This window comes from Diceros bicornis, chromosome 10 (assembly GCF_020826845.1).
Source record: "Diceros bicornis minor isolate mBicDic1 chromosome 10, mDicBic1.mat.cur, whole genome shotgun sequence".
Taxonomy (NCBI): Eukaryota; Metazoa; Chordata; class Mammalia; order Perissodactyla; family Rhinocerotidae; genus Diceros; species Diceros bicornis.
The window spans coordinates 11,934,308-11,947,871 of NC_080749.1; the positions used below are offsets into that span (position 1 = coordinate 11,934,308).

General features: G+C 56.6%; 1 protein-coding gene across 4 annotated transcripts in view; it reads right to left on the minus strand.

The window, feature by feature from the left end:
- GLI2 (GLI family zinc finger 2) overlaps positions 1-13,564 on the minus strand; it is a 254,045-nt gene that overhangs the window by 186,092 nt on the left and 54,389 nt on the right. For 2 of the 4 annotated variants that reach the window (XM_058548792.1, XM_058548793.1), the window contains exon 2: positions 232-412. The exons of 1 other annotated variant lie outside the window; for it this stretch is intronic. In XM_058548792.1, the coding sequence (XP_058404775.1) occupies positions 232-382 (151 nt within the window). In that variant the 5' untranslated portion in view covers positions 383-412. Of the gene's footprint in view, positions 1-231; positions 413-8,449; positions 8,965-13,564 lie in introns of those variants that run through there. One more of the 4 variants, XM_058548794.1, reaches the window with a different exon arrangement.

The window sequence follows — 13,564 nt, forward strand, 5'->3', positions numbered from 1 at the left end:
CAGAGTCTGAGACGACGGCCCAGCCCCCCAGATTTGGGGTGGCCAGACCTTGGAGAAACCTGCAGGCGTCCATGACGGTGCCTGGGATCCCCAGTAGCAGGGGCACCGTCCTCTCCACCCTCCATAAACCCAGCACGCCTCCCGATGACATCGGCCTCCAGTCTCATTAAATCCTAACAGGCTCATGAAAAACACCCCCGCTGCCCGTCCAGTGTGCACAACAGTGAGTACCTCCTTGGGCAGCGACCGCTGCTGCCGCCGCCGCCGTGGCCACCGCCAGAGCAGAGGCCTTCCTGCCCGGGTCCGGGAAAGCGGCGGCCTCCAGGATCGCGCTTTTGGCTTCTTTCTTCTCCGAGGCAGTGGCTGAGGCAGACGTCTCCATCTTAGCGGCTCATGGTCCTGGGTGGCAGCCCTAAAGGAGAAGACAAAGACGCTCACCAACACTGCCCCCAGACCCAGCCGGAGCGCGACCCAGATTCCGGCCGCCGCTCACTTTGAAAGCAACCAACTTAATTCTCTCATAATTGGAAAGGAAGGTTTAATTAATTTTGAGAATTATTAGTTCTGAGATTCATCTGGTCTTCTGAACAACCTCACGGACAACAGCCAAGCGTTCTCGTTGTCTTTTACCCCAGATTTTTAACATCAAAGCAACAAGTCCCTACCACTGTGAGCGGTAAGTAGCAAGAACAACATGGAGAAATGAAGTCAGAATGACAGGAATCTCCAACTCAGAATCCAGGAAAATAAAAGAAAATACTGTAGCAACTACTCAGAGGTCCTGAAAGAAGGGCCCTCGTTCTCCTGTTCCTTCCCTACTCACCAGGACCCGTCCTTCAGTTATTCAGGAATATGTTCATTCACTCATTCATGCAACAGATTTTTCATCATTTATTCACTTGCACACACTCAGTGAGCATAGTTCTAAGATTAAGATTTTAAGCTCTACTGTGCATCAGGCATGTGCCTAGTGCTAAGATACAATCCATGAAGTTTACCGTCTCCCTGGGAGACAGATAATAAATAAGTGGGAAATAGGTGCACATTTAGTTTCAGTTAGTGAGAGGTGGAGGGAAAAGAGAGCAGAGCGGCAGGGCACAGCAGGGCGGAGGGCAGAGGGGCAGCTGCCTTGCCTCCTAGGGTAGGGATGGGATGCCACGTGGAGCTCCAGGGAGCCAGGGCAGCCAGGGGACAGAGGCGGAGGCACAGATGGTGGGAGGAGGCTGGCTTGTTTGAGGAGCAGCAAGGAGGTGGCTGCAGGCTGTGGGGGCTTTGGGCAGAGGGGGGACATGACGTGACTCACAGTGTAAAGGGGTCACTCTGCTGTTGTGTGGTGGGCAGACGTGGGAGGAAGGGGCACAGCTGCAAGGACCCAGGGAGATCTGATGGTGGTTAGGGTTAAGGGGGCGGTGGTGGAACGTGGACATGCTCGGAGGGCAGAGCCGACACACCGTGCCAGGGCCGGGATGCGGGGTGTGATGGGAAGAGGAGTCGTCGTGGTTCAGGGAGGAGACCCGGGGGATGCAGGCACAGGTAACGCTGTCTCCAGCTGGGTGGTGGGACATGAGCAAGCGTTTTACTAATTTGCTTCATCTGCTTCATTAGCATTTACTGCTAATGGAATATTTGTGTCAAATATTACAGAACAGAAATTTGAAAGCCAATTTTTTTTAAAAGAAGGACGGGTTGTCAAAGATGGCTCATATTTTTGGCTGAGCACCTGGATGAATGAAGGCTAGTGCCATTTGCTGAGATGGAGCATAGAGGATGAGAAGCAGGCCTGGGGGCAGAAATCAGGAGCTCAGTTGGGGCCATGTTGGGATGCCCATCAAGACACGCAGAACTGTTGGAAATGCAAGTCAGAGCTCAGGGAGAGGTGGGGGCTAGAGCTGGGAAGACAGATGGTGGCCACTGGACAAGATCTCCAAGGGAAAGGGTGAAGGAGAAGAAAAGTTCCAGAACTGAGACACAGGTCAGGAAAAAGAGGAGAAATCAGTCAAGGAGAGCGAGCAGAAATGTTCAGCGGGGGAAGGAGAAGGAAAAAAAAAAAAACACCAGGAGAGCGTGGGATCCTGGAAGCCAAGCCAAGAAAGAAGCGCCTTAAAGAGGAAGAACAGTCAGCTCCGTCACAAGCTACTGCGAGACTGAGACCAGGAGGCCTGACAGCCGGGCAGTCTCAGTGGGGACCAGGCCCAGACGGGGGTCAGGAAGAGAGCGGAAGAGAGTGGAAGCACAGGCACAGACAATTTGCACAGGAAGCTTTTCTATAAAAGAAGCAAAAATGGGCGGACGACTGGAGAGAGTCAAGGAGGTCTGGGGTTGCTGTTTCAGAAAGGAGGCAGGGAATGTTCCACTAGAGAGCTCTGGATCGCCGCACAGCAGAAACCAAAGGCAGTGGCCAGCTCCATCCCCAGGGGACTCCAGGCTAAATCTACATCCACAGGCCCCGAGTTTTCATTTTTTTAGATCCGCACAGCAGTCTCGTGTCTTTCTAACTAGAAAATGGGAGTATACGAGAATGACGAACGTGACCTGTGAAAGCCGGTCTATGGTCCTGCTGGCCTGCCGAACGAACAGCCCGAGTTTTGAACCTCCTGGTTTTCTCTGCGCACACCAGCCTGTCCGGTTCCCACAATCTTTCGAAACTCCCTGTCCAGAAAACCCGAGGCAGGTGGGGGAGAGAGAAATCTCCAAGGATTCTGGTGAGTTATGGGGTTTCCTTTGGCCTCGAGATTTAGGGATCACTGCCTGATCCTTTAAGCCTATTTGTATAATCTGTTCTTTAAGATTCTGGCTATCGGAAAGGCCCACCAACAACACACCCTGGCCCATGCCTGCTCTTCCTCAGCTCTCGCGAGCTGCACCTTTGGGTCACCATCCTCTCCCCATTCTCCCCCCGACATCTGATCGGGTGCGATCGCCATAACTTTCCCCTGAAAGGACCTCACCAGTGGTGCCTCTCCCAGCTGGCTTCTCCCCTTCTGGGTCCTGGCTACCTTCCACACCACCTCTGGTCCCCCTCCAAGTCGTCCTCTACCCGACAGCCAGGCACCTTCCCCAAAACCAAACCTCACCACCTCCCTCCCCTGACCAAGGCCTTGCTGAGTCCCCCTGGCCTTCAGGTAAAGTCTTCCTGTGTCTACTAGCAGCCCCTACTCCTCGCCTCCCCTTCACACCCAGCCAGGCGTGACTGGCCCTCCCCTTGCACGCTGCCAGGCCTCTGCTCAAGCTGTGCCACCCACCAGAAACCTTTCACCCTTTCTGTGCATCATGGACTCCTACTCTTCCTTCAAGACGCCACTCAGACGTCACTTCCTCCGGGAAGTCCCCCAACTCCTCCCCATCATAGTCACTTGTGCTTCCGGCCCCTGCAGCAACCTAACATCCCTGTATTGTATTCATCACCTCCAGGTCAGGAGCTGTTTCCCTCTCAGGCTGGCACAGAGCAACTGCTCAGAGATGCTTGACAGAGAAAGTGGACCTTTGAGGCAGGAAATCACAGCTCTTTGAAATGAGAGTGACTTTGTAACCAGCCTGGGTTTTCCTCCTGAGAAGCTCAGGTGAAGGAATTTAGGCCCAACTCTGAAACACACACCCTGAATTTGGAAGTAAGGACAAAAATCAGAATAACAGCTGGAACAACAAACATTTAATAAGCATTTACCAGGTGCCAAGCGCTTGACAAGAGTGATCTCATCTAATCCTCACAACATTTTACATAGGAAGAAACCAACTCTCAGAGAGGTTGAGTAACTTGCCCAAAGACACACACCCTAGTAGTGGCTGTGCCAGGCCTTGAACTCAGGCTATCTGGCCCCAAAACCATACTCTTGAGCACCACAGTGAGCTGTCCTTCATCTGAGGACCCCACAGTGCTATGGGATTTGCCCCTGAATTCCCTGGCAGACATTAAGGTAACTAACTATTGAGCCCTTCAGATATGGGGAGCACTGTGTCAGGAGCCCGGGGGGGCCCCAGAAGCAGGATTTGGCATAGCCCCCCTGCCCTAGTGCCGTATCCAAGGGGGTGAGATTGGTGGACGGGGACCAGCAGCCAGGGGCTAGCCAAAAGCTGAGGCTCTGTCCGGGGCTGCTTGCCAACACCCTGGCTGTGCGGCGGCACCTGTCTTCTGGGGCTGACTGGGGCAGGGCAGCTGCACGTTCACTCACTCACTCTTCATTCCGTAATTCCTTACTGACAGTCAGCTCCAAGCCTCACACTGAGCTAGGCTGGGAGCTGGCCAGGCTCCACACACCCCCAAATGAAGGAGGTGTCCCTCCGCTGGGTTTGCACACTCTCACCACCACGGCACCGCTCACACAGCCTGGTCATAGTCTGCCAAGCACCCACCTGGCCTCCTGCTGGACCATGACCTCCTCCAGGGTAGGCCAAGCCTTGCACCCACAGATCCCTAGCCGAGGCCCAGCCGAGCAGGTGCTCAGACCCCCTGCAGATGAGATAAGGTGGGCACAGGGACCCAGGCCTGCGTCTGGAGCGCCCAGGGCTCCATGGACCAGAAACCAGCAGAAGACTCAAGGCGCCCACAAGGTCAGCACATGTGACCAAACCCCAGACCCAGCCCCGGGCAGGGGGGACAGGCTCCTGGGAGGCGTCCATCGGACCCTTTCCAAATGCAGATGGGGAAACTGAGGCCAACAACTCAGAACACTTGGACCTTAGTGCCAGGGATGCTAAGGAAAGAAAGAGGCTCCAGAAGGAACTGCGACAACTCTGTTGAGGGACACGAGGAGACTGGAGAGGAGGGAGGAAAAAGCTGTGGTTTCCTCAGGGAACAGCAGCTGCAGCTCCCTCGAGCCAACATCTCCGCCCTGTTACACACTCAGCGTGGGTGTCGTCGTCCCGATCCTTACGGAGGGGAAGGGAGCTGCCCAAGGCCACTTTCCACGGAGGGAGAAGGGCCAGAACTACAGCCAGATCCTCTGGCCAAAATGCCACCCGGAAGTCTCAGGGCATGGCCACCACAGGACCAGGGTGCACAGAGGGTGGGGAGGGAGGGTATTTGTTTAGATGCTCACTAATCAGACTGCTGTCTGTGGTCCGGGAACAGGTGTGTACACGGAAGCACCTGGGTTCCATGAATGCCTGTGGGGAGCTGACCCAGCCGGGGGAGCCCCTGCAGTGCCCACGGAGCCACAGGCCTGTCTTGTGCAGATCTACCACTGTCCCCCCTTCCCTCCCCTTCCAGGAGGGAAAGGCGGTAGACAGAGCCGAGAGGCTGCGTAAATCACGGGAATTAGTGGGATTAGCACAATTTCTGGGTAAACACCAGGCGCCCAGGGTCCCAGGCAGCCACTTTCACTCCCTGAAGCTCCTCGAGGCAGACGTCTCGGCCTCATCCACAGCTTCACCTGGGCCCCCAGAGGCCAGCTGGGGACAGCAGGGAGGGGCTCCAGGGTCTCACACCTCAGCCGGGGGGCCTGACGGTCTGTGCTGGGGTATTTCCCACAGGCTCCCCAAAAGGTTCCAGAACAAGAGGGGCTGGGAGCACAGCACTTGCCAGGGTGAGAGGGGGATCCACATCCCATTTTACCTGGGAAACTCACGCCACTCAAACCCGTCCAAACAACTCACAGCGGAGATGCCACCGCACTCCAGGGGGAGCACTGCGCCCGGAGCCAGGAGGAGCCCCCTTTCCATAAGGAGACTGCACACAGGCCACCTGCCCTCCAGGCCTCAGCACCCCCAGGGTGACCGGCGGCACCCAGAGCCTCTGGAGGCATCCCTGGACCTTCCCCTGGAGACGCTGATTCCACAGGTCCGGGGAAGGATGGGGGACGAAACATCCGCATTTTTAAAAAAGTTCCACAGCTACTCCAATGCACAGGCAGGTTTAGGAAAGACTGCACGGAGTGCTCACAAGGTCACGTCCAGCTTCCAAATAATTGATAAGTTCCATTTGAAGTAAGCCCGCAGACCCCAAATGGAAAAAATAAATTTTTGTCTTTGCTAACTTGGAACCAGAGGTTCGTGTCTCCCTCAGGCATGAATGTGGGCAACAAGCCACAGTGCCTGGGTGCCTGCCGCCAGCACAAGTCACAGGTGTGCTCATGCCACGGCACAGGTGTGCTCACACCACAGCACAGAGCATCACTGAGCATCACTGTGCCCACACCATGTCACAGGTGTGCTCATGCCATGGCACAGGTTTGCTCATGCCACAGCACAGAGCATCGCTGTGCTCACCACGGCAGGTGCTTAAGGTCAGCATTCGACCCCCTGCCCCTGCCCCTCATACCAGCAAAGAAGAACGCATATTACCATGGCACAGATGTGGTGCCCTTAACATTCGATCATTGTGTTCAATATAATCGGTTTCTTTTGTAATTCTGTGTGTTGTATTCTATGCATTCACAGCATTATTCTGAAGCGGGGTCCATGGCACAGAAAAGGCTAAAAACTCTGAATGGAAGGACTGAGAAAAAATTAATAATCAGAGCAGAACGAGCAAATCACTCCGAAATCTGCAACCCCAGACATCCTCCTGCCACCTGGCTGCCTTGAACTCCTCTAACAAGCGAGTCACAGGAATCAGAGCGTCTTCCCCGGGCTCAATCGATCTCCAGGAGAGAGACAAGGGCTTGCCCCACGGTGATAACAGCCACCTCGGGACTGGGGTCTCCTCACCTCCTCTCTGATCTCAGCTGTGCGGCATGCATGCCCAGGCCCCACATGCAGAGCACACAAAACATACAGGAACAACCACAGCCACATACACAGTCACATATGTGCACACATGTACGCAAACCACACTCAGTCACGTGTGTGTGCATGGGTACACAGGCACACAGTCACATGTGTATGCATGGTCATCCGCCACACAGACATGTACTCCATGCATACCCACACATGTGCACAGCACACAGTTACATACAGAAATGCACACACTAACACATGCACACGTGTATGTACAAAGATACACACAAACCCAGGCTAACACACACACGTACACTAGAGATAAGAAAGACCGCTCTGCCTTGATCACGGACTTATTTTTAAGATCAAAAGAGATAAAACACGTGAAAGTTCCTGGAGTGAAAAACACATTGCCAGTGCAACACAGATTAAAGGTGATGATAATTATAACCTCATTATAACCAAAAAGAGAGCAGCAGACTCTATCTCCCTCTCCCTGTCTCCCTCTCTCTCATGGCCCCAAGGTTAGGAGGACTTGTCCTACATCCTTCCTGAGTGGCCAAGCGCCAGTCATTTCATCTCCCATCACCTCAGAGTTGCCATCTGGAAAATGGATGTTCTAAAGGGTGCTCTCGACCTGAGGGTACCAGCCCAATACCACAGTGCAAAGGCTGGCCACGCAGAAGCTGGGCTCTGACTCCCCATGTCAGAGGCGTGAGGGAGCCAGACATGTGTTTCTACTCAGCCCCACTGCCCTGCCTGGATCAAAACTGACACTCAATCCCCCACCTTGAAGGGGAAAGGGAAGTGGGTGAGGTGAGGGTCCCCAGGACTGCACCAAGCTGGGGACACTCTGCTTGCCCTTTGCGGCCAGGGACAAAATAATCCTATTTTAAAATATGTATGCATTGTATTCTCCCAGAGTGAGAGACACATTGTGCCTGGACCAGTGCAGTCCACATCAGCTGTGTGTCTTTGGCCATGTTACTCTCCCTCTCTGAGATTCCGTTTCCTCCCCTGTAACACGGAGCATCCTCTCTACCTCCTAGGGTGGATGAGAAGACAGTCAACCTTCTGAGAACAGTCATTAACACATATGAAAGCAGCCGCCCCACAAATATCAGGTGCCCAGTGGGGCTTGGCCCAGGGCTGGCTGGCAGGAGAACCTCTGCAGGCAGGTACCTTCCTCCAAGAAAAGGTCACCCGCCTATGGGGGGCCAGGGTTACGGTCGGGGCTTCTGCCGGCTACACGCCCCTGCCTGTGGGGCCTCGGGCCTAGGCTGCACCTGTTTCCTGCTTCTCTGTCCACCTGCCTTGTCTCTGTACGTGAACCGGCTCCCCAGGGCCCAGCAGCACACAGCTCCAAGGAAGCCCGGACAGCAGCGCCAACAAGGGCTCCAGGCCTGGGCCCAGGCAGGGCTCTGGGAGACGTGACGGACCCCTCACCACCAGAGAGGGGGACAGCCGTGTCACAGCCCTTGTTCCCTGGCTCCTCCCTCTTCTAGACCCAACAGTGGGGGAGGAACCACACAGTCCTGCCTGGGCCGGCCACTCTCGCACCACCCCAGCCGGGGTTCCTACAGCCCCCCGGGGGGCGGGCACACTCAGAAGGGGAACCAGAGCCTGCAGAGGACCCTTGGGACCCTGGCTTGGTCAGATATGAGGAAAAAGGTGGGGCCGTAGGGTCCCAGCTCCCCTGCCCCATGGCCAGTGAGGGGGGTACACCCCCCTCCAGGTGATCAGGAGCCTCTGACTGGGATGTGTGTGAGGCGCCGGCACAGGAGCTGCTCCTTACCGCGCACAGACCCATCTCCACGTGGCTCGGCACACGGCCTGCTGCCCAGGGGACTGTGAGGGCAACAGAGGGAGACACTCCTGGAAAAGAGGAAAGTGCTCTTCTGAAACCGCCCGGGGTACACCAGGTGGTGCCCTTGTTCCTGCGTGGCTCAGAGGAATAAGTGTCCCCTCGAACGGCTCTGTTGTTCCTTGGACCCCCTCCTCTGCCCAGGGTGTCTCCTGCATTGGGGGCCTCCACTATCAGAGAAAGGAAAGAACAGAAACTTCAAGCACCTGTAGGTGCCCACGTTGGGCCAGCTCCTCTCCTCGTGATAGCTCATTCCTCCCCATGGTTACCCCTGTGAGGCCACTTTTACAATAAAATAGAGGTCCAGAGAGGATAAGTAACCTGCCCAAAGTCACACAGATAACAGGAGATGGTGTTCCAACACAGGTCTTCTAGATTCTGAAGCCCACACATTTTTGACTTTTTCCATCACAACCAAATTCTTTGAGTATGTAGATGCCTGCCACGGATTATTACAGAGCTGTCAAAAGGTACCACGTGTAGAGAGTTAACAGAAGTCTAAGGCAGTATACGCTAAATATCAAATAAGTAGCAGAGACTTTATGCCTGCGGGAGCTCAACAAGGGACAGCTACCGACAGGGGATGTCAAGGGGCTTCTGGATGACCACCAGATCTGCCCTATGGCTTCAAGACAGGGATTAAAAGGCCTTGAAGTTGGTCTGCTGAGAAGAGAGGGAAGGGCGTCCACGAGCAGGGAATGGCAGGAGCACGTGCCCTCCGCCCGTTCTGGGGAGAGAGAGAAAGAAAGGAGAGAGTTTGCACAGGGAGAAAGCAGCAGCAGGTAAACCAGATTGAAGGGGGGCAGTGGGGGCCGACAGGGTCTCCGGGAAGGGCAGGCTAGGGGAGACTGAGGTTTAGGAAGAGTGCACTGCCTTGCCTTGACACACTTCTGCTGCACGACCCAGCCAGCCTGGCTCCCACAACCCAGCTGCTTCCAGGAGCTTCAGACCCAGAGGCCCGGAAGGTGGGGGCAAAGCCCTCAGCCTCCGCTGTGGCCAGGGGCCAACACCATGCGAAGGTCGCTCTCCTAGCGGGTGCACCTGCTTCGGGATCGCTCCTTGAATGTATTTTTCCAAGAACGAAAGCTCCCTAATTTGCCCAGCCCCTGGGCTTGCTGGTGTGCAGGAAAACAGATAATTAACCCTAATTCACTGACTTGCTGGGCCAGAACACAGCCAGGGAGGGCCCTGACGGGAAACGCAGGCCCCTCCTGTGCAGCCAGCCTCAGATAAGGGGAGATGGCATCAGGAGGCCTGCAGCTGGGCAGCAGGCGTTCTCCGCGGGAGAGTAAGGGTAGAGCTACTTCTGACTGACACTTTAGATGGCATTGCAACTTCCATTGGTACGCACTCCGGTTAATTCCCTGAAAATACCAGGCCAGCTCCATTCCCACTGCCTTTGCACCCCCATGCTTTCCCGCCCAGCACATCCTTTCCTCTCTGCTCTTCCCAAGGATGCTATGCTCTAACAGCCGGGAAGCCTGCCCTGATGCCCTCCCACCCTGAGTCTTCGGAGCTGACCAACCTCTTTGTGCTGCTTCTGAAACTGTACGTGTCAGCAGGGAGCACGTTCAGAGGGAGCACAGGGTGTGCGGACTCTGGAGAAAGAAGGCCCACGTTAGAATCCCAGCTCCACAGAGAGCTGTCGACAAGAACCGACTTCTCCCTGAGCCTCAGTTTCCTCATCTGTAAAACAGGGATGACAGCAGCGCCTGCCTCCCGAGGAGGATGAACAGCACAGACCCGGGCACACACGAGTGCCCCAGCTCAGATGGTCACGCATTACCATCACTGCAGTCCATGCAAGCCTGCCCACCTGGGGCAGGAAGACCTGTCCCAGGCAGTGGTCAGGGCCAACAGGAGGCCTGCCTGAGACTGGACAGGGCAGCCCGTCGCACCCTCTTCGTCTCCACCCGCCCCTGTGCCCGTGCCTCTGGGGTTAATGTGCACCATCTTAGGTTAGCATCATTCTGTAATGTGCTGTCCTGCTTGACTGCAAACGCCCGTTGTCTGTCCCCTTCCTCCCTGGAAAGCCCGAAGCAGCAGAAGCCCCCGAGGGCCAGGATCTCCCCCTGACTCCCCCCACCAGCACCCTCCAGCAGAGGCATGCTCCCAACTCGGCCCGCGAGCAGGCCGCCGTCTGCGAGGCGAACAAGGGGCCCGCTGTGCGGCTGCCCAGCCAGACCCAGATATTTTCACAGCTGCATTGTGTGTTTCTGAGGCGTGATTCCCGAGCGGGGAGGAAAAACAAGCTTCGCCTCTGCCCCAAGGAGGGAAAACAGACGGCCCCAGGCAGGCTGCAGGCGGGCGAAGGCCTCTGGGATGGCCCGGGGCCCTGAGGGCATGCCTGGGGACAGGCCCAGCACCCAGGGACTGCGGGCATCAGGTGCTGCAAATGCTCTTAATCCAAGATTGGGGGGCGGGGGGCAAGGACAGAGGCCCCCAGAGTGGAGAAAATCCCGGAAGGAGGCTCTGAGAGGGAAAAAGAACCGAAAGGCGGGAGGCACCCACAGGATAAGGCCCGAATCCCCAACTGCCCCTTCAGGCTCACTCTCCCACCCTTCGCGACCCCAGTTCCCACCCCATGGTGCTGTTTAACACCCCTCCAACTCTGGGCCCGCTGTTCCCTCTGCCTGCAGTGCTATTTCCCCAAAGCTCCCCCACGGACCCCCACACCGACCCCCATACCGGGCCAGGTCAGTCCTCAGCCCTTTCTTGGCCCCCTGAGGTCAAGCCCCCGTGTCACCATATCTTCAGTTCCGGTTTCCGTTTCTGTCCCCCTTTATGCCGCCCCAGATGCAGGCTCAGTCAACATTTGATGACCGACTCAATGCACACATGCTCCCTGGCACTTAAGCCTGCAAGAATCCTCCTCTTCTCTTAGCCTCCCCTCCGGCCTTGACCCCCAAAAGGTCAGCGTGTCTCCTGGGACCCACTGGAAGTCTGGAGGTGGGTGGACAGAGGCCCAGGTGGAGCACAAGCACAGGCTGTCTCTTAGGTCAGGGGAGGTGCCGTAATCAGCTGGTAATGTCTGCCGTGGGCAGCGTCGGTCAGCACTGCCATGAAGAAGGTCTTCAGGACAAAACGGCTCCTAGCATACAAATGCAGCCTTCCCTTAAAACATAGACTCCTCGAGAGCAAAGACTCTGCCGTGCATGGCGCTCAGCAGCCCTCAAGTCTGTAGATCACCAAGCACCTACCGTGCCATAGGCACACGCCATTTCCAAGATAAATCAAAAATCGAGTGCTTGTTGCTTAAAAGACACATTTTGAGCCATTACGCAAAGGAGCTGTTTTCTCCTAGTGGAATGCTGGGCTGGGGAGTGGCATTTGGGGGTCAGAGGATAGTGCAGGTAGCTTTCCCACACCCTTCCAGGCATCACCCAAACCGCAGCCTCTAGAGATCAGGGGTACCCAGGCCTTCACCCTGGCGGGGGATGGAGGTCTGCAGACCCAGGACAAACTTCACCTCTTCAGACATCTTGGCACAAGTGACACAAGTCACAGAGGCTCTCCTGAGGAGGGGCCTGGGCAGTCCCGGACGGCACCCAGGTGGTGGAGGAAGCCCTGGACTGGCTGCAGGGAGAGGAGGCTCCTGCTCGTCCACTGTGGCCCTTCAGAAATGGGGATTTGCTGAGCCCACCCAGAGAGGGAGAGAACTTCTCTGCTGTAGCCCTGCTGAGGACTCCGAAATTATGAGGCTGCCTCTCAAGGAGCCACCCCAGGGCCGAAACCTCATCTTTCTGACCCTTCAGTCTTCTCCCTCTGATTCCGGAGTCTGGCACCAAGAAAGGCCTCCACAGGTCATCCTGTCCATCCCCCTGCCCAGGCAGCTGAGACAGAGAGCAGTCCCCTGCCAATGATGCAAAGGGGCTGTTGTCGAGCTCCCCACCTGTTTACGCCTCAGCCAGCTGGTCTCAGCTGACCATATCACTCCCCCAGCCCCGACTGTATTCTGACTCGGTGTGCAACTCTGGGTAAGAGTCTCTCCACCTCTGGGCTCAGTGCCCCACCTGTGAGATAGGCAGGCTGGATCCCCAGGGAGTGCGTGTCATGCCACAATTGGGTGGAAACAGGAATTTTGGCAGGTGAGGAGCACAGACAGGACCCAAGCAAACAGATCCAAGCCACCTGCCACCTGCATGCATGAGCCAGCAACTGTATACTGAGCACCAACAATCTCTGAGGACTGAGGTCACCCTCTCCACGGGTGGTGCTGGGCCCGGGGTATGGAGCAGGGCAGGGTGGGAAGGCTGGCTACAGATCCGGGGCAGCTGCTCTTCCTCTCAGGCTCTGGGGAGAAGCAGGCCGGTGGGTGGCCTGGCATCTCCTGGTTCGGTCTGTGCAGCACCCTGCTCTGACTTGCCCAGCCATGGCCCTCCCCACACCTCCCAGGCAATGCCCACACCCAGCTCTTCTGTCTGTGCCTCTGCCAGGCTCAGCCACCGGCTTTCCCCAGACTCTGCCAGCAACCAATGGCAGAACCACCCTGGCAAGCGAAGCCAACAGGAGTTTCCTACCTTCAGCTGGCATGAAGAGGGAGGAGGGCACCCCAGGCCTGCCTGCTGAGCGATCCTCAGGTGAGCCTCGGCCCCACCCCGCCCCAGCCTCTCCCAGGCCTCGCTCTCCCTCCTGCAAGCCCAGGAGCCCAGATGCCCTCTCACACCCTTCCCATCTCCTAGCAGTCACACATCCCAGCCTAAACCAGGTATCTAGGGCCCCAGGCCCGGTGACCTGACCCCGACCCCAGCCCTCTGGGTGTCAGCCGCAGCCTGACCACCTACCTGCTCAGTGAGACAAGGGAAGTGAAAGGGCTCCGTGACTCGGGACAAGAGCAAGACTCTTCATTCAGGCGGCACACATTTCCTGAGGGCCTCCCGCGTGCCGAGCCTGGGGCTGCGACCTTGACTACCAAGATGAATTAAACAGTCCTGCTCTCCCAGAGTTCTCAGCCCAAGGAGGGGACAGTCATCAAGGGAAACAGACAGTGACAACCCAGAATAAGCTCCCTAATAGAGAGAGAAGCTCAGGGGGCTGCCGGGGGCC